General features: G+C 35.8%; 2 protein-coding genes across 6 annotated transcripts; one reads left to right on the top strand and one right to left on the bottom strand.

Moving 5' to 3' along the window:
* Positions 1–299: 299 nt before the first annotated feature.
* Positions 300–19,643, top strand: LOC121408333 (tRNA-specific adenosine deaminase 1-like). 5 transcript variants are annotated; one of them, XM_041599760.1, is made up of 8 exons: positions 300–443; positions 8,924–9,001; positions 9,564–9,618; positions 11,481–11,614; positions 12,015–12,945; positions 13,592–13,782; positions 15,608–15,707; positions 18,220–19,643. In XM_041599760.1, exons 1-8 carry the CDS (start codon positions 377–379, stop codon positions 18,437–18,439), a joined length of 1,776 nt encoding a protein of 591 aa, XP_041455694.1. In that variant the 5' UTR covers positions 300–376; the 3' UTR covers positions 18,440–19,643. The 5 variants fall into 5 exon arrangements, with proteins under 5 accessions (XP_041455694.1, XP_041455696.1, XP_041455693.1 ...); XM_041599762.1 differs by having other exon boundaries at positions 300–506; positions 15,608–15,670; positions 18,220–18,367; XM_041599759.1 differs by having other exon boundaries at positions 301–506.
* Positions 19,644–22,063: 2,420 nt separating this feature from the next.
* LOC121409512 (gamma-aminobutyric acid receptor-associated protein-like 2) lies at positions 22,064–25,721 on the bottom strand. Its single transcript, XM_041601429.1, has 3 exons — positions 25,507–25,721; positions 23,997–24,225; positions 22,064–22,291 (listed from the first exon to the last, which is right to left on the bottom strand). The coding sequence occupies exons 1-3, from the start codon at positions 25,538–25,540 to the stop codon at positions 22,198–22,200; spliced, it is 357 nt and encodes a 118-aa protein (XP_041457363.1). The 5' UTR covers positions 25,541–25,721; the 3' UTR covers positions 22,064–22,197.
* Positions 25,722–26,150: the final 429 nt, after the last annotated feature.

Genomic DNA, 26,150 nt, shown 5'->3' with positions numbered 1-26,150 from the left:
AATGAAATGATAAAAATGTAGTAAGAATGTCTATTCTAGGTCTAAATGAAATCAGGGGCGAATCCAGGATTTTCCAAGGGGGGGGGGCACACTTTTTTTAACGACATTTTACATTACAAGTTTTAATTGTGCCTCTCAAAAGGTCAAGGGGCGGCTTTGCCCCCCCCCCTCCTGGATTCGCCAGTGCTTGAAATTATTGAATCATCGCTCTCGCGGATGTACAGTCCACTCTCCGGCCTTTTCATGGCCCATATATATATGCAGCGCAGCGATGCCGATGGACCGTCGTACCAGTACCGTCGAGACGACCGGCCGGCTCCGCTCGGTCGACTGCCCGAGCTAGCTTTAGCTGTCCTGGAAATGGGAAAGCCAGAAAATGTCATTTCACCAAGAAATATCTGAGATGTGCATGAGACACTACGAGAGATCATTACCAAGGAAAGGTAAGCCAGAAAATGGACGGGAATGGACTTTACTGGCTGCAGTTTTACAACAATCGAGAAACGGTAAGCATCCTGAAGTTCTGAAGTCATACTGCAGTGGTCCCATGCGTAGATTTGCGTGTGGGAACAGTTGTTTTTTCCCCCCGACTCTTCTATTCTCTCCCTCGGTCTCATGCACGCAAGCTCAAGGGCAGTGTGACCAGATTTCACAAAATGAAATACGGGACAATCGTAAAAAAGATCAACAAAGAAGGCTACACAGTGTTAGACTTGTGAAAAAAATATAAAGAATTGGAAGGGAGGGTGAAAGAAAGAAAGGAGAGAAAGAAAATATGAAAGAAAAGAGATTGAGAAGAAAGAAAAAAAAATGAAGGGGAAAATGAAAAAAAAAGAATAAAAGAAAGTTAGAATAAAATAATTTTTTGAATTGAATATAGAAAGAAAGGAAGAGAAGATAAATAAATATGTGAATTCAAAGACAAAATAAAGGATAGAAAAACAGTAAGAAAAAAGAAAGGAAAGAAAACAAAGAAAAGTCATGTTTCCTTCCTTCTTTGAAAGTAAGAAACAAAGAAAGAAGAAAAACAAGAAGGAAGGAAGGGAGGGAAAGAAAGAATAAGGGAAAGAATAAATGAAAAATAAAACAAAGAATGAAAGAAAGGAGGAAAGAGAGGGAGGAAATAATGAGAAAAAAAAAGAAAATGGAAGGAGAGAAAGAACAAAAAGAATAAGGAGAGGAAGTGAGAAGGAAACAGAAAAGTTTAAGGAAAAAAATGAAGGAAATAAAAAAAGGAAATTTAGTAGAAGGCAGGTAAGAGAAAGAAGGAAAGAAAGAAAAATGAACACAGAGAGAAAAAGGATCAGGGAATAAAGATAGATGGAACAAAAAGGGCAAGCAGGAAGGATAGAAGAATGAAGATAGGATAAAAAAGATCAAACTTCAAGCAATCAAAAACAATCCAGTCATCAAGCAAAAATCATGATATTTGGTGTTTTTTTAATATATTAAATTTTTAAAAAAATGTTTCAGAAATGAATTAATTTCAAAGTGAGACATTGTCAACTTAAAAACTAGAAGACATCACGGCATGATACACAACGAAAGCTGAAACAACTAGATCTAGTTATGAAAAGTCATAACTTGTTTCTCCGATTACATCTCCCAATCAGTAACTAGAGTAGCAATAATATAATTATACAAATTTCCCACCGATTTGTTATTATTATGGTGGAAAAACTGTCTATCATGTCATTGTTTGCACCATTGAGAATCTGCTCCAATCCTAATTGCCTAGCCAGTACCTGCCACACACAGGCAGGAGGCCAGTTTGCAATGTATTGGGTTAATTTAGCAAGAAAACCACCACAGAACTTGCAAAGGTTTAGTTATCGATTTTATTGTTGTCTCTGCTTCATCATCTGTTGGTTATTTGATGAAAATTCGTCACTTTTAAATGTATTAACTACATTTTGTTCAATATTCTAAAATACGGGTCAAAGGCGTCCCGGGAAGGGTTTGTCGGGACGCAGGGATAAGGAGCAAAATACGGGACGATCCCGGAAAATACGGGACGTCTGGTCACCCTGCTCAAGGGCTCATTACAATCTAACCCAGGGAGCTCCCACCCGCGAAGCAGGCGGGAGCCCAGGGGCTTACCATGTATTTGGCCATAGACACGGGACTAGGGACAGTAGGGTAATTTATGGTAAAAAAATTTATCAAACTGAATTGGGCAATTCCAAGCAAAAGTGGACATTTTCCAAAAATTTATATTGGCTCTCTTTCAAATCTGGATCAAATTTTTCTATCAAATCTCATAAAGAATTTCATAAATACAAAAGGGGAGCATAATTAGACACAATTTTTTTTCTTGCGCATCTCATTATAGGAGAATCCGAACCATACAAGAAATTCTATACATGGGACTACATATATTGGTTTTTACTTAATTTCAATTTAACAGAAAACTCTTGCTTGTTTTGTGAAATTTTCTTTTGGATAATCTGAAGGTCATCATTTTACATCATATCAAATAAAATTTTTTAAAATATGAGTTCATTTTATGTTGCCCATGAGTAGATATTTCTCATGTCACTCCGTAACCGGGTATGGGCTTACGTTTTAAGCTGTAATTAATGAAATAGTACACCAATTTTTTAATGTAATGCAGCATATCAAAGTTAGAACAACATAGAATCCAAGCAATAAATCAAAATTATGATAGCGATTCAAAATTCACAGAGTTTGAGCAATATGTTTTCTCCTCAAATCTGCATGTCCATTTTGCGTCACTCCGTAACCATGATTATGAATATTCATATCTCATTAATTCAGTGGATCAAAATAATGAATTTCATTATTTAGAAAAGTGGGTTTCAGCAACTACTGTCAGGTACCATTTCTTTGCAAATAACTATTTAAATATGGGTAATATCTTTGTTTGAATGCAAAAATGTTGTTTCTGAATGTCACTCCGTAACCGTGGAACTGCCCAATTGTGAAAACAGAAATTATGCACTTACCACGATTATATGGATGAAGGCCTAACGTGTGGCAGTATCCTGACATCGAGGCACAGACTGGAACCTCAAAAAAACAAGAAGTTCTGTCGACCTCTCCTAATTCTTTCAAAATTCATAACAAAATGGCCGATCGAGACTGGGGTAGAAGGAGAGAACTTTCATTTTTTTGAGGTTCCAGTCTGTGCTTTGATGTCAGGATACTGCCACACGTTAGACCTTCATCCATATAATCGTGGTAAGTGCATAATTTCTGTTTTCACAATTCAGTTTGATAAATATTTTGACCATAAATTACCCAAGTCCTGTGTCTATGGCCAAATACACGGTAAGCCCCTGGGCTCCCTGGGTTAGTTACCATCCTGCCTGTGGGGAATCCGGGGCCTGTTGCCGAGATAAGAAGATTGGCGACAAATCAACGCTTTCTGTTTCATGAAGGCAATTTTGTCTTCCAAGTCCGTGACATCGTTTGATATTGATAGTATCAAAAAAATATTTAGTCTTCATCGCCACCTGAACCTTTTATTTCGGAATGATGATTTTTCACAAAATTATACATTTGGAGATCAAGTAATGTTTTATTTATTACTGATTGTAGAATCGATGTATGGAGCTTACTTTATAAGGTAAAAAGAGAAAAAACTTTAAGGATTCACAAACACAACTGGATAAAATAAAAATTTTCATTGTTTCCCTTATTTAGAACACGGTGTCCTTTTAGAGACACCTTTCATTGATATTTCAACGAAAGAGACCCTTGTCCGACACAACTGGGTGTTGTGGCGTGCGCCTGTAATCCAAGCTGTGGGGAAGTTACAAATTGATGCAGAGGTTCGAGCCCTGGTCACGTCTTTCGGACATCTAGTGAGGTTAAAGGTCGGTCGCAAACGTGAATAATCATTTCTGATTGATACACGTTTGACAAAACTCAAACACACACACACACTTGTCCGACATAAAAATTGTATAATTAAGTAATTTCGACGTGATTACTTCAATATTTTGATTTTTCATAGAATACTTATTTATAATGATAATTTTGCAAATATATGTGTTAAATGTTATTTGTTGAGGTAAAAATAGGGTTTGAATGGAGTAAACAAAATCAATGTGTCTGATTGTACTAGACTAAACAGGAAAATATGAGAGGCTGCATGTGAAAAATCTAATTTATTTTCATTTGACAGATATAAAGCAAGAAATACAAATGTGAGTGTTTAGAGTCTAAACATTCCTTTGAATGACGAGTAACCGAACACAAGCAAAATGTGAAAATTGCTGCAAACATGTCAAAGTGGGTAATGAAGTGCTTTAATTGCAATGATAAAACAGAAAAGTGTGTAAAAAATCAATCCGCAATTGAACAATGACTAATTACAGAAACAATGCTAAAAATGACAACGATCATAAACGTTGGTCCAGCGTTCTCGCCAGTGTATAATACACATGGTTCAAACACCATGCGTGCGGAAATGAAGACCAAGTGGAACCATGCGTAAAATTTCAGCGACATGCGTGGAATAATTAAATGGAAATATTCAGAAAAAAATAATACACTCCATGAACTCATCTTAGTGATATCAACTTCATTTATCAGGTTGCGCCGAAGTCCCACCAACTTAAGACCACAAAGTGGGAAGGCGCCCAGCTAGCTCGCGGCTGCTATTGCTGGCATATAACGGCACGGTACGGTCGTTCCGTTACCTATTCCTCCGTCTGCCCCGCACATCACACCGGCTATGCTCCATGACCTACCGGTAGCTGCGCTTACTGATATGATGGGAGTGGAACTTGGAATAAATGCATATACAAGGAACATGTACTTGTACTGTGTTTGTCATTTATTCCGCCCTCTATACACACAATGAACGAATAGCAAAGGAGTTGTACTGTGTTTGTCATTTTATCCCGCCCTCTCTGCACACAATGAACGAATAGCAAAGGAGTTTTTGGAGACTAGTCGAGAAAGTACCGGTGAAGACGGGCGCATGTTGGAATGTAGTTTTCATTGTGTGAGGGGGATAGAGAAAAGGTTGCATTATTGTTTTGAAACATGAAAGGAATTCTCCGGCTCCCACCCTTATCTTTCTCTCTCCCTCACAGACACACAGATGGGGAAGGGGTCAATTTATTTCTGAAGTCATGACCTCTCCTGATAAGGGAACCACTGCCTTCTTCTTTGTTTCCCCAGTTTCATTGGCTATCCGAAGGTCCAATCAGCTCAAGTGAGCTTGGTTGTGTGTTTTCTTATTGTTTTGTGCACGCAGACAATGAACTCATTTTGTGTATCAAGGGCAAGGTTGGGTGGGATTAAAAAAAATTCGGAGCGCTTTCATGTTGGTGTGTAACTGTGAATGTAATACAATCATTGATTATTTTTGAAAAATTATCTCGGTAACATAATTTTTAAACCTGTATGAAGTGTCATCATTGTTTTCTTGTCATTTTGTTATTATTACTTGGGTATTCGAGTTCTCCCAAATCCCAATGTCATAATCGGGATCTCCCGAACATTCGATTTGTGTAAGTTTTGCTAATCGATTGGTGATTGGCGGCATGCCAATCGAACCATTCGATCAATCGATGTTTACTCCCAGGCCTAGCATTTATGTGCATTTGTGTGGGCTTAAAAATACGCCACAATGGGGCTTCCTTAGCGTCTCTACAGTGCGTATCAAAAAAAAGTTTACACTTTGAAAAAGCCCTGGGAATTAAAAAATATACAACATGTGGGTAATTTTTTCACATATCATCTTGGGTTTGGGTCTCATCTATCCAATGAAAGTAAAAGTTTTGTCAGAATGTTACACTTGAGTGAGCACTGTCCATTTTTGTAAAGCTCGCAGAAATCAGTTTGCGCAGAAATGCTTGTTTTCACGCTGTGTTAAGGGGAAACAGCGAAATCAAACTTACCCTGCGAAACATTTCTCATACATTTCCCTTGCACTTTTAGTCAGTTGAAATAAGACGGATACATTCAAGCATTTTGTAACGATTTTGCCACCCAAATTGAAATTTCAACACTTAGTAAGCACAACCTTTACCCTTTTTGTGCCAGCTGGATCTGAGGACATAACTGAATCTGAACAAAAGTTTATATCAGACATCTCCAGCATTATTTCACTAAATTTTTATCATTGAAAGTGGGTTTACATTTCATTTTTCATTTAATACTTGTTTCTCCACACTTTTCCCAAGCTTGGCAACGATTAACAAAATGAAAATCAAGCTTAAGCCATTCCATGTAAATCACAGCTCAGTGTAAAGCAAATATCGTCACGATGGCCTCGGTATGTGGGGGAGAGGGGTGGGGTGAAATGCTCTCTTCGAAGTGTTTTGGGCAAGGAAACAAGTCAAAAAAGGTAAAAGATATCTTCAAATCAATTCTAATAGCTGAATTATACATGTTCTTCATGATTAAGGTCTACTTTTATTCGCATAACTATTTCAAAGTTCTGCGCAAATCATTTTTCACTAACTTTTCAAAAGTAAGTGGTGCTCACTCAAGCGGAAATATTTTTCGACATTTATATCGTCATTTGATTAAATGGATCTGTACCAATGTTAAAATGTGGAAAAATCTTCAGGATATTACAAATGTATAATTTTATAGGATTTTTTCAAAGTGTAAACTTTTTTTTGATACGCACTGTATATGATGAAAAGGCCGTCGCTTCCGCGCTCCCACACCCACCCCCCGGGAGTCCCCGACATGGGTGAATTTTTTTCTGGCGAGAACGCTGCGTTGGTCATATTTAAATGATAACTTTATGGAAGTTTATATAAGAATATAAGCTTTAAGAATATAAAAAATATATATGTACTATTTTAAAGTTGAGGAGTCGAGACTATTTGCTTTAACATGACATATGGGCTGATAACAATGGGTGATTTCAAGTACAGTGTTGGTGTTGAGAGCGTAAAAAGGCCGCTGAACGGAGCTCCAACACCGAGCTGGATTCAGAGGAACGATACCAAATGCGTTATCGATAGCACATGACGTCACGCCTCTGCCCTGCGCTGCTAAATCATCTCAACTTTACGTGAGAAGTCTCGACGACGAAAATGAAATCGGAGAGAAATGCTTTAATTACCATTGCTTTAATTATTTCAAGAATTCGGAAGAGTGAACATTATTCTGCATCAAAATATATAAAGCTCAAATGATTTATACTCGTCTTAACTGTAAAAGCTAATTTACGGGGGTGTTTCATCGTGTTCGCCGCCTGTTCACTAGCTTGAGATTGCCAACACCAACATCGAACTTGAAATAATGATTTTCCCAGTCCCTGGGTGTTGATGTTGGTGAATGGGGAAATTGTACGTAGATCGTCAACACCAGCCGCAGTGCTGGGTTCAGCAGACGACATTCAACACCATATACGTCATATTTTTGAAGGTCAATCCCAACCCCAGCCTGATTTCAAGTTCGATGTTGTGGCTTGTGTTGGCGTTGTCACAACACCAACACCAGATTTCAACACCGTACTTTAAATTACCCAATGAACTTATCTTCATATGTAATGACTGTGATGGGTTCATAAGCTATAGGCCCTACCTGTATCTTAAATTCTATTAGCAATTTTTATACTGCAGATATTTTTTTCATTCATCATCTCAAGTTAGCACAAATCCAACAATTAATTTTCATTGATTAAAATTAATCTCAGCAAAAAAAAAACATGATAAAAAACTAAGATTTTACTGAACATGCTAAATCATTTATTTATCTATGTTTTGTTTTCATTATAATTTTTTGTTTTTGCTGAGATTAATTTCAATCAATGAAAATTGATTATTTGGGCCTATATAACCAGGAGAAGTTAAATAATAACGTTCAGCAAGAAAAAAAAATGATACAAAACTAAGATGTTACTAAACATGCTAAATCATTTATTTATCTTTATTTTGTTTTCATTATAATTTTTTTTTGCTGAACATTTTTGACCATAAATTGTTTTCTTTAATTTGTTTTCATGTTGATTATCTAATGAGAAAGCATAAGGGGTCAGAAGCTATCGCACGGTAACAAGAGTTAATGCATGGCTGATCGTCAACAAAACAGAGCATTGAGTGAGTTTGAACGCTAGCCTGTAAAACCTCTTCATTTTATGAAATTATTGAAATTCAAGCCTTATTTCAAATAACCAGAACTTTGTTATTCCTTGACCATTTTCTGTAATTTAGGTATCAAATTAAAGAGCAGATATTGAACTTTTTGAAAATGTGGTTTTCTTTTTAAAACCCAGATACGGCCCGCCAAGTGACTTTTTGGAATCCCCTTTTCAAATTGTTTTTGCTCACTCATGCGTGAATGAGAAATAATTTAAGTAATTCCAGATGAAAGAGGAGATTGTAAGCTTTAAAATGGTAGGTCATTTGTCTATTGTATTTGTGATTAAGTTATGATAAATCATCAATAAATCTTGGTTTCGTTTTTTGTGAGACGCACTGTATAATGACTTGGGTTTCATTCCTGCTTTTGGCTATTTTTTTCGAGTATGAATTGATAATGATAGTGTAAATTCATTTGAAAAAGAACCTGAAAATACAGAATTCGACCAAAAAAGTAACCATTTTATATTGGCCAGTGTCGTTTGCTGTGGTTGTCGTTTGTCGATCTTTGGAGGCAATCTTTTTATCTGCTGACATATCTTGGTGATTGTCTGCCTTATGTATCAAATGCGGCGTTTAAATTAACATCTTGTGACAGTCACTCGGAGCTCTATTTATCACACCATTTATTTGTCATATCTTCTGTATATTTTTACTGTACATTTCTTGTTGTTGATACATGTAGGTAAGTCAAAAAGCTTTTCAGTATTATTAGTTAACTTGTTTTCTAAAGAACTGTTGATAATATATATTTTTTTCATTTACAGAACTGCATCATCTGCACATTTCTTGATCATGAATTACTTTTTTTTGCAACTAATTTTCTTCTGTTTCATCAATGACAGGTTCAGAAGGAGAATGGAAAGTGGTGGCCATGGCATCAGGCTCAAAGTGCATAGGTGCCTCAAAGATGAGCAAAACAGGTATGCTTGTATTGAAGGAGAACACCACAAATTTAGGATGATAATGTACACAATAAAGTAAGATTTATGTCTCACCTGCATAGCTGAAGCAAGATATAGGCGCCATTTTTACTATGGCGGCTGCATCCTCAATATTGAAACCTTAACTGTGATTGAGGTTTTGAAATGTCATCATAACTTAGAAAGTATATATATGGACCTATTTCATGAAACTTTGACATATTGGTAATCAAGTACAACAAAGACTATGTACATTAAGTTTCAGGTTATATGCCAAGGTCAAATAATGATGATCAATTCTGCATTAGGTGAGTGATTAATATGTAATTCCAAGGTATGGTATAACACATGTCCGTGACATGTGTGCTTATTCATGATTTTTAGCATGTTTTAATATTCAAGTAGTTTTTGTTATTTCACTGTCTCAATGTATAGATTGCATAATTCATGTCAGATCTCACTGTCATGATATAACAATCTACATTGGTTTCTCACAGTTATTTCCACTGTGACTATATGAATTTGGTCTCAATATAAATGATTTTCTGTTCTCCCACTGAAGGTGACATACTGAATGATAGTCATGCAGAGGTTCTGGCAAGGAGAGGCTTCCTCAGGTAACCCTAATACAAGACGATACAAAACAATCCAAGGGGCTGACTGGACACTCAATAGCATATTTAATGAAACACGGGGAGAGGGAGCCCAACAGAATCCGTAAGGTATATATTTGCATATCATCATGTGGGGTTGCGTACAAAATATATGTGTGTGTGTGTATTTGAGTTTTGTCAGACGTGTATAATCAGATATGATTATTTACGTCTGGGACCGACCTTTAACGTCACCATCCGAAAGACGTGACCAGGGCTCGAACAACGCCCAGTTATATGTCAAAAGTGGTATGGTGGTGATAGAGGGGGTGATTAAAACATTTCAAGTTTTTTTTTCTTAAAAAATGAATTACTTACAAAATTGTCAATATATCTGAGAGATTTCTGGGAATTGAGAGTTTGGGGTCATCCCCTTGTCTTGCCGCTTTTTCGTCTCCTTCATCCCTCAAACATTATCCCCATATGTTTTATGCACAGTCCTATGCCGATATGTGAAAGTCTATATAACCAGTGCTGTTGGGTGTCCTCTGTACGAAGTTAGTTGATCATTTAAAGAACTTCCTTAAGTGTCCAGTCTTCCCCTCGCAGTGTCTTTGGTAACCCTAACGTCAACCACTGGCAAAAGGTATCATTCTTCACCTTTCCTAAGGAAACTTTAACACCATTTTCCAGAAACGGGCGTTGTCCGTTGCCTTTGAATGTGAAGAGTGTTATGATAGACAAATGTTATGTAAAGCACTGTATATTCCAATTGTTTCTGGCTAGTAATGCATGAAGCTGACCTTGAAAGAATGTTTATGACTGGCAAGCAAGTTACATGTTACTGCCCTCCTTTATATTATACAGTGTGCATCAAGCTGTCATAACAAAGTGCACTTTTTGATACTGACAGATAATAATAACAACATGCTTATACGTGCATATCACTGCCAAGTGCATCCTCATTTGCACAATTAGATATTGTTGATGATGATCGAAGATGATCTAAAGTCTACTCTACTCTGATTCAAAAATTCAGAATATTTGTACTGCGGTTTTCACTGTGCCTATTTCTTTAATCTTGCACTAGCCTATTTCAACATCCATTATGGATAAAAATTTGATATTTGGTGACATCTGATAGACTTCAGAGCATCAATCAATCTTCTTCAGTCATGATTATAGCAGGCTTTGCAAAAAATATTGATACATGCTTTATAACATTGATTGCCATATTTTTAATGTAGCACATTATAATCCATGGTGAAAGAAGTATGATAGGAAAGAATGGAGACTATAATGGACTGGTGTGTTGGCTCAATTAGTACAGCAAAAGATTGGAGTTGTTGCTACCCTGTTGTTATAGTATCATTCAATGATTAAAGGGATAGAGCCTTGTCGATCTGGCGCTGCACAGCGGCTGCTGGGCCCACGATCAATTGGGCAAAGCAAATTTTAGGAGTATTTCATTTCTTATCTATTTCAAAGAATAAAAATATGGATTTAATGGAATGCTTAAAGCAGGTCTGGGGAAGACACATGGGCATGCAGGGGACACATGTATTACATTTTTGACCAAATTTACAATTGGACAGAGCCCTAGTCTCACAGGTTCTTGGTTTATAAATTATATTTTTATTTCTCAAAATTATTAGAAAATTATTTTGATTTTGCACCTATAACAATGGACCAGATTGCAAAAGAATAAGCATTTACAATCCCAATGGCACAATCATTACAATGCACTAATCATTGTGATACATGTTTTTGACTGTCATTTTTTGTTTTACTATTTCTAACTTCTCTCCTCTGTGAATATGTTTATCTTACAAAATAAAGGAAGAGTTGCAGGGAAGTCTAAGTATACCTTCTTCTGTCAATTTTAGGTATCTCTATCATCAGTTGAGATTGGCTTTGATGGGTTGTCATGACAACAGCATCTTTTCAGGCCCAGGAGGAGATGGGAGATGCAGGCTGAAAGAAGGAGTGAGATTTCATTTCTATACCAGCCATACCCCATGTAAGTCATTTCTTTGGTGGCTGCATAAATCTTTATCTATATTTTACATTATGCATTTTTATTGAAAGATGTGTATTTCCTGTATAAAGTGGAATGAAATTGAACTGAACAGAACTGAAATGAAATTCAGATCTGGCAATGGCAAAATTGCACATAGTCAAGAATCCATCTGTGTCAGTATACTCTTTATGAAAGTTTTACTTTCTTCTAAATTCAATATTTAAGGTTAAAACAATTTATTTCAATTCAAACGATTAGGTAATGGATATTGATGATTTTTGCAAGTGACCCTGTGGTGCACACTGAGTACATCATGCTTACATGATAATACTCTACTGGGGATTAATTTCTTTCTCAGTCAGATTTCTACTTTAGTTCTGTTCTGTTCTGATCCTTGCAGGTGGCGACGCATCTATATTCCCAAAAGCTGACCAAGGTTGTACAGACACCAAGACAACGTCAGAGCACGAAGTTAGACAGAACCTTCCAATCAACAGTTCCATGGTAAATTCAAGTAAGAGGAAGGCGGAAGAAGATGAGTCACATGGTTCCATTCTCCCGATGGCACAGAAAATAAGACCGGATTCAAGCTGTCACTGTGGAGCAGATAGGATGCTGCATCTGGATTATGCAGGAGACAGTTTGGAGCCCAGCTCAAGCCCTGCTGATTCAAAAAATAAAAACTGTATCAAGAAAAAAGCATGTTTCAACAAACTTGGAGAAAAATGTGCATGCTCACCTAGCCCTAATGATGATAGTGACACTTCAAAAGAGCTTTCAAGAACTGCTGAAAAGCAACCTAACAGGTTTGAGCCTTCTAATCTGAATGAAGAAGTGCTATCCAAGAGTAAGGATCATTTATTCAAATGTGATACTCTGGGAAATCCAGGTGTCCAGGATTCAGACAAATTAAGGGAGTGCCCTTCTGGATTTTCATCTGTAAAAAGTGAAAAACCAGTAACTTTTGAAACTTTGAACACTTCACAAGAATCAATGAGTGCTTCTGAAGAATCACCATCTTGTCAATGTACTGTCCGTACTGTACATAGTAGTGCTTCCGAAATAACAAATTCAATACCCGTACCACCAAAGAAAGATATTTACAGGACTGGTGCTAAGCCAACACCCATTGGACCTCAGGAGAAGCGCTCAGGGGGCGAAGAATACCATATTGTTGGACTCCTGCGAATCAAACCAGGTCGTGGGGACAGGACTATGTCAATGTCTTGCAGTGATAAAATGGCAAAGTGGAATGTTTTAGGTCTACAGGGGGCTCTGCTGTCCCATTTCATCTCAGAACCTTTGTATTTATCATCAGTAACGATTGGAAAGTGAGTTTATGATAGATGTTCATTGTTGATGCCATTTTAGCAACATGTCTTTACTTGTGTGTTATGAGTATTATAGTGTATGAGGCTACAAACAGACAGAAACTCTTGTGATTCTTGAAAAAAGTTGTTCAGTAATTAACAGAATAGCTATCCCATGTTCGAGATCTGTTTATGCCCGGGAAGGCCCTTAAAAAGTCTTTGCCACTCTTGGTCTTTGAGGTCTTAAGTCCATAGCCTTTGGTAAATGTAGGTCCTCAGATGAGGCTGTGATGAGGCCGTAAAACTCTAGGAAATATTTCAGAAATAAAAAAGAATCTGAATGAATGACCACAAACATTAAATAAGTGTGTGATGAATTAGTCAATAGGCCTTACTAATCGTAAGGAAAATGTTTTGTAGTGTTGTGTGACTCAAGCCAGCCTAATGGCCTTGTGGACGATTACTTGGCCTTGGAACTTCAGGTCTTGTTCTTGGCCATGGGTGTCTAATCCTTTCTAGTAATATTGATGGGGGGCTATTGTATCCCAATAATGAATGCACTTTACTCGGTCACCAAAACTATTCCTTGCTCACCCCCACAAACTCATCGTATTTATTATGAGGGGACACTCCACAGGTATTACGTTTACTTTGCTTCTACTTGTAGGTGTCCATATAGCAGTGATGCCATGCATCGTGCCATCATTGGAAGAGTGCAGTCTGTGAGCCATCTTCCACCTGGTTACCATCAGAACTCGCCTACCGTGATGCAGTCCAAGGTCATCTTCCCAGACTCTAAGGGGGAGGTGGGGAGGAGGAGAGATCCAGGAAAGGGCAAGATGACTCCAGCTGGAGCAGGTGAGGAGAATGTCCCCCAAATGGGTTTCTGTATTGTAACCAGGCAGGATATTCTCCCGATTAAAATCAGAATTCCCATATTTTTTTTTCAGATTAAAAAAAAAAATTTAATATAATTTTTTTTAATGTGAAATCCTTTGCCCAAGAACATTTTCATGCTGTTTTTTACTGCTTTTAAGTCAAATGATAAAACTATCATGAGGAATCACCTTAAAAAAAAAATAACTTTGATTTCTTTACTATGCAAGAGCTTGTAAACCCGACCAAGGCGCCTCGGATTTCGGCGGTGACTTAGCGACCCTTGGCTAATTTTCAGAGGAGAATATCATGCCTGATTATAACTTGAAAATGATTGCTTTGAATGAATGCAGGTCAGATTTGAATTCAGAGCCCACAGGTCAGAGGTCACAGTGAATTTGAAAATTGAATTGAAATTGAGTTGAAAATTGATAGATAGATTACCCATTTTCACTATGTATTAATTTTGTAATACACACAATTTGCATTTAAGGTGTATCATGAAGAATGAGGTCAATTAAAGTCTATCTGAAGCTATGCTAAAGGACAAATATTGCTAATTGTACTTGAGTATCATCTACCATTCCAATCTTACAAGAGTGTAGTGGCTATTGGATCTCTTTTCTACCACTGAAATTTATATTTGGAGTTATTTTGTATCCAGGGATAATCCAGCACCCTCTCTTGGTAATGTTTTATTATTTTTTTTCTTTTAAAATGGCAATTTTAGCACTTGCCCCTATACAATTCATTAATTGGATAGTAGCCACAGACAAAGAATATGTCATGAAGTTTTCAGCCTATTCTAGGCTTAAGAAGTGGTTTGAGAAACGGGCATTCTTGTCCCAAAGATACAGCACATTGCTCTCTTTGTCTTAATGTACATGTAGACAGGAACTATAAACTGCATGTGCATCATCAGTCTATATTTTTATGCACCTTACCACAACTCTGAGCGACTTCTTTCAGCATAGAATCCAGCTCAGTATCTCTTAGAGTGTGTTCCTTCCATTTCAGCCTTATACGGGAATGCTTGAATGCCTTTGTGAAAGACACTGAGCAGGGTACCTACTTTACCCACCTGTGGGGCGTCGTGGTCTTGTGGTTACAACTCTCGTCTTTCAATCAGTGGGACGTGTATTCAAATTCCAGCCATGGCATAATTTCCTGTAGCAAGAGATTTATCCTGCATTTTGCTGCACTCAACCCAGATGAGGTGACTGGGTACCAGGCAGGATTAATTCCTTGAATGCATTGAGCGCAGCAGGAAGGCAGTTCAAGCCATAGCAGGGTAATAACGATAACAATGTGCCTCGGAATAGATTATTTCTAGATAATTCTAATTCAAAAATTCAAATTGAATTTATTCTTGATAATAATTGAAACATCTTCAAATTGTACATTCGTATGTAGAAATATCATTACAAGAAAAGGAGGGCAACAAAAAGCTTACACTTGAAAATAAGAAGCCTCCAAAGAATACAGTTATTAATATATGTACACATCAGATGAAGAGGGGGAAAGCGAAATATGCTCATTCACACACAGTCACACCCTCCGAGAAACATCGTCATCACACACAAAAGCACACCCGGACATCCATCATCTTGGTTCATTCATTAACAAAAATAATACATGTATAAATGAGGTGAGTTTGAATTCAAATTCGGAATAGGTAGATGGTGCTATATCAATGCCTATTATCAAAATATAGTACAGACCTTTGCTTAAGGTGCCTAAATGATTACTGAAATGAAGAGAAATTAAATGAATCTTTATATTTCTTTCTACTTCTCTGTATATCCAGCTATCATTTGGAGTGATGTACCTGAGCATCCCTTTGAGGTGACAGCCAATGGAAAGAGACAAGGTACAACGGCTAAGAGGTGGAATGATCCCCAATCAAGGTATTTTGGTATTTCGACTGGTGCATCTATATGATGCCCTAGTAGAAAAAAATTATGCGGGGCTCGGTGGGGCGAATTAGCCCCTAAAATGCCCTGAAGAGCCCTTGAAAAATAAGAAAGCCATGAAATTCCTGTAGAATCATATGTAAATTGTAAAGCTTGAGAAGATATTTAGAGAAAACAAAATGTCTGTTATTGTATTGGAACATAGGGTGGTAGTTGCTCATTTTGTTGAGCACTGGGTTTAGTTGACTCGCCTTCCAAATTGGTTATGTGTTAAAGGAAACCAAAACATAAGAATCCTATTGGAAAGAGTCAAATGAGAGGAACAATTAAAAAAAAGTTTCATCAAAATTGGTTATGAAATAAGCAAGTTATGGACGTTTAAAAAGTCTTGTACTTTCTATGGAGATCCTCAAATTGGCAAACATGCTTCAAAATGGCTGATTTTGTGGACAACTCTCCACTGTTTTGTGCAAAAATTTTCAGATTTTCCCCTCTATTTTACATATTACACATTATCTCCTCCTGATCTTGACATATGTGGTGTGAATTATATTGTCCCATGACATATGTTGTGCTCAGAAGGAGGCAAGATGCAATTTGAAAGATAATAAGGAAAATCTGAAAATTTGTGTACAAATTTACATATTTATCTTATGAAGGACCTGATTGGAGGTCCCTCTGTGGATTTCTTTTCTAAAGTGCTATTAATGGGTGACTTATTGTGGGATCTTTGAAGTGAAAATAGAAGGAAAAAAATCAATACACTCTAATAGGAGAGCACATCCTGGAAGTCAGATTATCATCGTTTGTGGTATCACTGAAAAGCTTACCTAATATCTGTTAAGGTAAATTTGTGCATTTCATGTGCCACAAAGGTTCATTAGCATGAGATATGGTTGGACCCTTTTTTCCCCTAAGACATACAAGATAGCGCAGGACATGAGGGAGAATTGAAAATTAAAGGACAAGTACACCCCAACAAATAAATGATCTGTATAAAAAGAATAGTCCAACAAGCATAACACTGAAAATTTCATCAAAATCAGATGTAAAATAAGAAAGTTATGACATTTTTAAGTTTCCCTTTATTTCACAATGAACTGTTATATGCACATCGTGGTCGGTGTGCAAATAAGGAGACTGATGAGGTCATCCACTCACTATTTCTTTTGTATTGTATTATATGAAATATGAGATATTCTAATTTTCTCCTCATTGTCAAGTGAAACAACGATTACATGTAATTCCTCCCTGAACACGTGGAATTAACATTGTTTGATATTATATGGTTCAGTCAAGTTGGTCTGTATTGTCAAATTTAAAAAAATGAAATATTGTATAATTCAAACAATAAAAAACAAAAGAAATAGTGAGTGATGGACATCATTGACTGACTAATTTGCATGTCACTGAGTTGTGCTTATTATTATTTTTTGAAAAATAAGCAAAACTTTGAAATGCCATAACTTATTTTACATCCGATTAAGATGAAATTTCCAGCGTTATGCTGGTTTGATTTTTCTTTATTTATTCAAATCAACATTTTTCTGGGGTGGACTTGACCTTTAAAAGAATTATTGAACTGAATGATGTATCCCAAGCGCAGTGAAGAAGGTTTAATGGGTAGAACAAGCCATGAGATCCCAGGAAAATTAGGCGATACGGTTTGTAATCTTTTTGAATGAGAATCATTGTGAATAATGCATGGTGTTGTGTACACTGTGCATGGTTGACCAACCAGAAAGGATTTATGCCCATGGGTGACATCAAGGCTGTATTTGCATTCATGTCTTTGTGAAATGCACAAAAGTATGTTAAGGCAACAAAAAGTTATGTAGATTAATACATGTAACATGTACTGTACGTTAGTTTTCCAACTATTTTAAGATTGGAAAGTCCATCAAAACTTCAAAATCTTGCTACATGATATTTCACAGAAGTGGTTTATAGTTTACCATGTGTTGAGTCATAGAAAGGTGGATAGATTTAGAAGTGAAATGGAGAGGCAAGAAAGTGGAAGGATGGAAAATAGAGTATCTTTCAGAAATGAGTGTAGTCCTTAAAAGGACTGTAAACCAGATAAAGTTAAAAAGAGGCTTGAGTAGTTGGAAGGAAGGCTGGCTTTAGGACTTGGGACTCGACAAATGGCATACGTAAATCACTTCTGAGATCGTCTATACCACCATGCAAACATTCAATCATATTTTCTTTCAAAATGCTAATGTTTTTAGCAATAGCCTTCAAATTAACAGATTATATGTATATTTTTTAAATCCCAAATTATAATTTGCTGCTGTATTGACGTCTAAGGGGTTTACAGTTCAAGTACGAAGAGTTAAGCAACTGAGAGTGAAGAATAAGTGTGATATTTAAAAAAAAATTGTTGGAGGTCAATAAAACATGAATTATGGTATCAATGTGAGATGTGTACATGTATTATCATTTCTGATTTAATTTCCTAATATGTTCAATATTTGATTCATTCTTTATCTTTTGTATGCTGCAGGAGCAAAAATTGCAAGTACGAACTCTTTCGTCTCTTCAAGAAGCTTTTAGCAGATGTACACAAGGACAAGTTGCCCCAGACACTTCAATGCCACGCAGACCTCGAGACATACCATGATTTCAAGATGGCCGCCAGTCACTACCAGAAGGCATGGACACAGCTTTTAAAGGTTTTCAGCTCATGGGTTACAAAGCCGGTTGAATTATCCCAGTTTCAATGAGCAGGGCACCGTTGCACAGAGATCAGATCTTTGGCACAATCCGCTGTGCATGAAAATTTATAAACAAATTCAAAATAGTGCTTTGCAAATTTCACTTTGACAATTTTCTCCTCAAGCACCACATTCTCTTGTTCATTATAATGTTTGAAATGTTTTGCGGGTGTGGTATTAAAGTTAAAACGGATGTTAAGAACCCCATTCAGTGCAATGCCTTGTTACACTGCTACTTTTATTGTTCAAAGTTTTCAAAACATCATTTTTTAATATCATGTTAAAATCTACAACAAAATAAGAGTTTTGTTTTATAAAGGTCAACATTTTGCTTGCTCACAACATTTGAGAATTTTTGCCCCAAACGCCAGCTCTGGCCCCTCAAATGCCTCATTACACTACTGCAGGGCATACTCAAATGTCACATAGAAAGCATATTGTTATATTTCATTGTAATAGTAAAATATTATCATTCTGAGCAAATTTTTGATGGCATTTTATTCATTTTTTGTAGCGGAGTATATTGAGTAGTACCTGACCAACATCACAATAACATTACCAACGCAACCATTATTGAGATGACAGTATTCTCACAGAAGTTAAGAATTTAAATTTCTAATTTATTTAATTTTTACCTATGTCTGCTTTTATAATGTCTATTTCATATTCTTTTTTTTTAAATAACTTCCAATGTGGCTGGTGATCTTTTGCCAAGTCCTGGCTCCCTGCTTGAAATATCATACATCGCTGGTCTTTGAACTCGGCATCTCTGAAAATGAATCACGAGATTTTTATCGCATGGAACAACCTAGTCCATGTGAGGTTCTCTTAAGTAATAGCATACTGTGCAAGATCTGCTGAAATAGCTTTCAGGAAAGAAATGCCCTCAATGATGCACTTTTGTCTATTTTTGTTTTGTCTATTTTGCAAATTTTGACAGTAAGTAAAAATAAAAGCTATTCTTTCTGAAAGTAAAGTTACAATTTGGTAAGTTATTGTAGGTTATTTTATAAGCTCGCTTGGTATACATTTACAACTTTTGGAATTGATAGAAAACACTTAATATGTCAAAGAAATGTTTGAAAATAGTTTAATATAGATATATCACCTGGAGACTGTTTCTTAGTATTTACAACGATTGTGCAATCGGAAATATTGTATAAAGATCTTTGAGAGACTGTGATGGGAAATAAACTATTTGCACTAATTTGTATTTGTGATATTATGAATGTGGTTGAAATCATTTTTTTGTCTGAAGGGGCTGGGTTTCTTCCTCTTCCTTCTCCCCTTCCTCTTCTTCCTATTCATATTCCTCCTTCTTCCTCTTCCTTCTCCCCCCTCTCCTCTTACTCCTTCTTCTTCTTCTCTTCCTTTCCTCCTTCTTCCTCTTTCTTCTTCTTCTTCTTCTCTCCCTCCTCCTCCTTCCTCCTTTCTTCTTCTCTTCCTCCTTCCTCTTTCTTCTTCTTCTTCTTCTCTTCCTCCTCCTTCCTCTTCCTCCTTCCTCTTCCTTCCTTCCCCCTTCTTTCCTCTTTCATCTCCTTTCAATCTGATTCGTACTCTTCATGTTCTTCATCATCTTACCTTTCCTCCTCTTTTTCCATATCACAAATCTCATCCCACTATGATCTGTTCTTGTTTGTCTAGTGACGATCCTCAGTTATGGCCAAGTTTGTACACCTAAAGATTCATAAGGTAGCATTTATTGTCCAATAAATACATAAATAAATGGAAATTTGCATTTAAACATAGCATTTTGAACATACATAACATTACATAGAAAATTAGCATATTTACAGAAAGTCAATGCTCAATTATAATATATACAAATATATATGTGCATAGGATATAGGACATTTTTTGTGTAAATTCAAATTGAAATTGGATCTGAACTTGATATTGGAGATGGGAAAGTAATTTGAAATTGAAAAAGAAAAGACACTCATTCTGTAAAAAAACTGCAGTAGATAGGTCCTCAATATAAAGAAAAATCTTTCATGTAAGCAATTTACATAACAACAAACAAATTTTGGCAAGCCAAAATATCTTTGAAGTGGATCCAAACACTTATTTTATCTATCATCGCTGCTCTAGATCTCTATCAAATTTCATGCTTTTAGTATCATGAAAGGGAGAAGAATCGAACCTTGTGTTTTTAATTTATTAAAAAGTTTTGTCTTCAAGGTGAAAATTTGGCTCTAAAATGTGAAATCATGTACATTATTTTCACCTGACAAAAGTTTTTTTTTACACTTTATTTTTGTTTTGATTGGTTTTTACATCATAATGATGAAGCAAAAGAGTCAAATAAGTTTAAAAATAAGGACTAATTTAATCGGATCAAGATCACACCTTTTCTAGGCCAAGCACCTGCTATTTTGAAAACCTTTTATGCAGGCAATCAGAAATCAGGATTTCATGCAACTCTGAAATTTCAGATTTTCTTGATTTGTATCTTGGTGGGAAAATGGTGATCTTGGCCAAATTAAAAGGTGCAACATCTTGAGAATGATTTTGTGAGCTTTCTAATGATGTAGATATTTGGGCTCAGAATTCAAAGAAAACTGTACAATTAGCAAGAGAACACAAGAAGGAAACACTGTTTTTGATGCATCAGTTTTCAGGCCTGAAAACATCCCCAGGTTATCAAAATATTTTACACTAAAGAATTACCATTACTGAATTGAAGCATTAACTCTTTCCAACTGTGCATTTGGATTGAATTTAACTTGAGGAAAAAAATTGTTAATTCTTAGAGAAAGTAATTAACAAGATTTTTCAGGGAGGAAGATTTGACCAAAAGAGATACTCTTGCATGCCCATATGTGGAGCATAATGCATATATCAGTAATAGTTGGAGAGCCAGAGCTAGTGCTCAAGGAGAGATGATACTGGACTTAAGGTAGCTGAGCAGAATATATGATACATACACGTATGGTTTCCAGTGTACAAAATGATATAGGCTGGTGTTCTCATTGTTTTGATTGATAAAGGTGACCTATATGTTAATCAAATTTAAAACCATTTTTTTTAATGAAGTGCCAGTTGCCTACTCACCAACTAAAAATCATTTTAATCCTCCAGAATGCAATGATGGGTTACACTTAGTAATTCCAAAGGTTCTTTATTCCGAAGGTTCGTAATTCCGAAACACATAAATTGCCTATACCTCGATGTTCGTTAATCCGAAAACGAAAAAGGGTTCGTTAATCCGAAAAGGAAATGAGAGTCGTAATTCCAAAGGTTCATTAGTCCGAAAACGGAATGAGGTTCGTAATTCCGAAGGTTTGTTAATCCGAAAACGAAATGAGGTTCGTAATTCCGAAGGTTCGTTAGTCCGAAAACGAAATGAACAACGAACCTCATTTCGTTTTCGGATAAACGAACCTTCGGAACAACGAACCTTATTTCGTTTTCGGATTAACGAACCTTCGGAACAACAAACCTCATTCCGTTTTCGGATTGTCGAACCTTCGGAATAACGAACCTTATTTCGCTTTCGGATTAACGAACCTTTGGAATATCTGAACCTTCGGAATAACGAAGCTTCGGAATTACGAATGTATACGGCAATGATGCCCCCCCAAATTTTGTACTATGAAGTGAGAACAATTAGACGATATAAGTAATGAAATTTATACCAGTATTATTACATTCATTAATGTTGATCAAAAGAAAGATGATACCTGGTATACCATAGAACTAGACTTAAACTGTGGTTTAGTCTGAAGATTAATTATAAGAATACCATCCTTGATGTTGTTCAGATATCAAAAAGCACCAAAGGTATTATCTCCACTGTAGGCTATGTATAGAAATCCATCTTCATCTTTATGTTCCTCATATATTGCTCCCATCGTGGCACTGTATAGTGAAAGTATGATGAACAGAAGGATATATACTCATAAACATTGTATGTAAGTGTTTAAGAGGATTTGTGATGAAATAGCTTTCAATGAACAAGAGTACTTTGAAAAACTACCAATAATAATTTGATTAGAATTTTATCAAATTTTATTGTTTTAAATGAACATGCATAACAAAAGAATATGGAAGTATGTTAATGAAATACAAACTAAAGTGTTTAGTATTGATGCTTTTATATCAAAATGTAATAATGTCTGATTATTCAGAAAAAAGCACAATGATACAGAATGATGATGCTGTTAATGAGCAGAAACATGAATCTGAGAAACCCGTACGTCACAATGCAATTAAATAAATGCTCCTAAATGTATGTTACAATGAACATACAAATGCAATGAGAAATCTGAGAAAAATAGATGATGAGAGAACAGGTAAATAAATGTTTACTAGTAACTGTTGAATTAGTCTCGAGGCAAGTAAGAAATAATTATCAATTTCATTATTACAAAGCACTTTCATAATCCTCTGTTTTCTCAAAAAACAAAACAAAAACTTGATTTGAATAAAAAGAGAAAAATTCAACAAGCATAACGCTGAAAATTTCATCAAAATCAGATGTAAAATAAAGTTATAGCATTGTAAAGTTTTGCTTATTTTCAGCAAAACAGTTATATGAACGAGCCAGTTACATCCAAATGAGAGAGTTGATGACATCACTCACTATTTCTTTTGTATTTTATTATATGAAATATGAATATTTTGATTTTCTCGCCATTGTCATGTGAAATGAAGTTTCATTCCTCCCTGAACACGTGGAATTCCATTATTTTAACATTTTGTGCTTCAGGCAAGGAGGTCCTAATCGTCAAATTCGTAAAAATTGAAATATTGTATAATTCAAACAATAAAAAACAAAAGAAATAGTGAGTGAGTGACATCATCGACTCTCTCATTTGGATGTAACTGGCTCGTTCGTATAACTATTTTGTTGAAAATAAGCGAAACTTTGAAATGTCATAACTTTCTTATTTTACATCCGATTTTGATGAAATTTTCAGCTTTGTGCTTGTCTGATTTTTCTCTATTGATTCAAATCAACATTTTCCTGAGGTGGACTTGTCCTTCAAATCAGACAAACAAAATACTAGAAAATCATCAAAGTCAGACAAGGAATAAAGTTATGACATTTGAAACTTTAGAATTACGGTAAAACAGTTCTATTCATGTCTTAATGAATAAATGAGGCTGCTGATGATGTCATATCCCAAATTATATTTTTGTATTTTATTATATGAAATCATATTTATTCAAATTTTGTCCACCGAGAATGAAAAAAAAATGGATTAACAACTGATTGATCATGTGCAAGGTAATCATTGCTTTAAATTATTCCATTAGTAGGGAGGCATGCTTGAGAATATTAAATAGTTTACGATTTTATGCAATATAAGAAACATAAGAAAAAGGAAAGTGGGAACATACTGTATACCGTAGCTCACTTGAATATTCATGATGGCGAGCATATAACTGTTTTCACAAAATGTCTCCAAACTTTAAAATTCAATGTCTTTGTTATTTGTAATCAGATTTTGATAAATGTTTGACAGCATTTGCTCCATAAATGTTTGTATTTTCAGGAGGGAATACCCTTTTAATGAATGGATTGATGAATAATGAATAAATAAGGAAATAGAATGTTCACCTTGTTGCTGGGAGTACTTTATTGACAAACAAGAACATTGCTTTCTCAGGAGGGAGTTGAATCCTCTTTCTAATGATGTACATAAACTGTGCCACAGTCAGGTCCGATGGCACCAAGAACTGTCTCTTGTCGATGTCTTGAATTTTGGACTTTGGTGCTTTCTCCACTATAACTGATACACGGTCTGGGTATTTGTTTCGGATTTTCGCAGATTCGGCTGACCGGGATTCTGGATCGTGGAGATCATTTTGAGATATGAAATAATCTAATTTTAGAATGAATTTAATTGAATTTACCATCCATGTAGTAAAATAGGATTGAATGATGTCTGTAACTTAATGGCATTAATTAGCCTTCTGAGTTGTGGGGGGGGGTGATACTGAACCACCCCCTCCAATCTTGTTAAGTTAAAGACTTAGAATTCTGGGTCCTGTAACACAAAGGTTAGCCACTAATCGTATACTTGAATTTGGTGATTGTTTGTACATTGCAGTCAGTGGAATCAATCATAGAAAATTATTCTACGATCATTGTTAAGCTTTCTGTTACGGGCCCCTGTAGTTCACATGGGCTTTTTGCATGGACCCTCTGGGCCCCGTCTTACAAAGAGATATGATTGATCCAATCAATCATAACTGTGGAAATCCATCAGTGTCATAATATTTTTCTACAGGGAATGTGCACATCTCCTTAAAAGAAAAAGAATCACACAGAATCTTGAAGAGAACAATAAATGTCTTAATGTACATCACATTTATATTTTGAACAAATTTGCATTTTTTAGATGTTGATGTTGCTGGCCGTCCACAGTTGTTATTGAGCGGATCCTTGTAACTCGATCTTTGTAAGACGGGCCCTGTACTATTAAAGCAGTATGCAACCGTTAGATGGTTCATACTTTCATGCTTAAAAAATATGGTTAATTGGAAACAAGCCTCTACTCTCTAGTTTTTGTTTCTCATTTAGAAAGTCAAAATGGAATGTTGATAAAATCTTCAATTTTCAAACAATAAAACATATAGGAGCATATAATGAATAGATCTTCTCCTCAAATATGCTTCAATATAAATATACATCCTTTCCATTATAGATGTACATGTAATGCACTCTTTATTGACCTTAGTTGATCATTATATTATGAGATTTTGCAACACTGAAAATTTAAACATCACACAAAGTTGTACAGTATAGGAGTGATAAAAAATGTTTCCACTGCCATAGCAAATTTAAAGACGTTGCAAACAAAACTAAATGTTATATGTCACATTTTGCGATCCTGGAGGTCGTAAAATCTGAGCTGACGGCTTTCCAACTGTTTTTTTATTTCTATATTCTCCTCTGAATCGTGATTTGAAAGACGATTGCTTTTTACGACCGGGAATGGAAGATATATATTGAACACACCCTTTGTTTCGAAATGGCGTTTATGATTCAAGTTGCTGTCTAAATTTAGAAACCGAGATTGAACACACGTACCCCAAGCTACTTTCTTGACAGTATGTTTGCTTACCGAGGGAGTGTTCTTCTTTGAAAGCCCACTTCATCTTGACTCTTAACTGGGAAATAAATTACGAGATGAAATGCCAGACGATTCTCTCCAGGGTAGGTTGTGCAGAAGACTATTCACTGATTCTGTGCAAACAACAACTTAAACCCTGTTTTTATATGTTCCTTGTACATGTAGTACTCTCTAACAACCAGCAATTAATCCACTGTAACTTCTACACCAGGATTGTTAGTTATGTCACAGGTCAATGCACTCATTGAGATGGAGCTTTGAAGTGAATAGGCCTTGTGCATGCATGGTTACACCGGTGGTCACATGAGCTTTGACAGTCCAAAAGATGAAAAGGTAAAGATGAAAATCCATATTTTATTGTTTGAAAGTAGACATGAAATGAAATACTCCAAAAATTTGCTTTGCCCAGTTGATCATGCGCTCAGCAGCCGCTAGCTGTGCAGCGCCAGATTGACTAGCTCTATCCCTTCAATTTTTCATGTGCAAATATAGTATTCACTAATCATAGATAATCAATTATCCCTGCAAATGATACCATTGCAATTACCAAAAATTTCATGCCTAAATGTATAGTTAATTTCAGAGCAAGCTTCTTATATTTCTAGTTTTCCTTTCTGATCATTTATAAGTGAATA

The sequence above is a fragment of the Lytechinus variegatus genome, chromosome 2, assembly GCF_018143015.1.
Source record: "Lytechinus variegatus isolate NC3 chromosome 2, Lvar_3.0, whole genome shotgun sequence".
Classification (NCBI taxonomy): domain Eukaryota; kingdom Metazoa; phylum Echinodermata; class Echinoidea; order Temnopleuroida; family Toxopneustidae; genus Lytechinus; species Lytechinus variegatus.
Note: the sequence above shows the minus strand (reverse complement) of the source record. Positions and strands in the feature narration are given on the sequence as shown.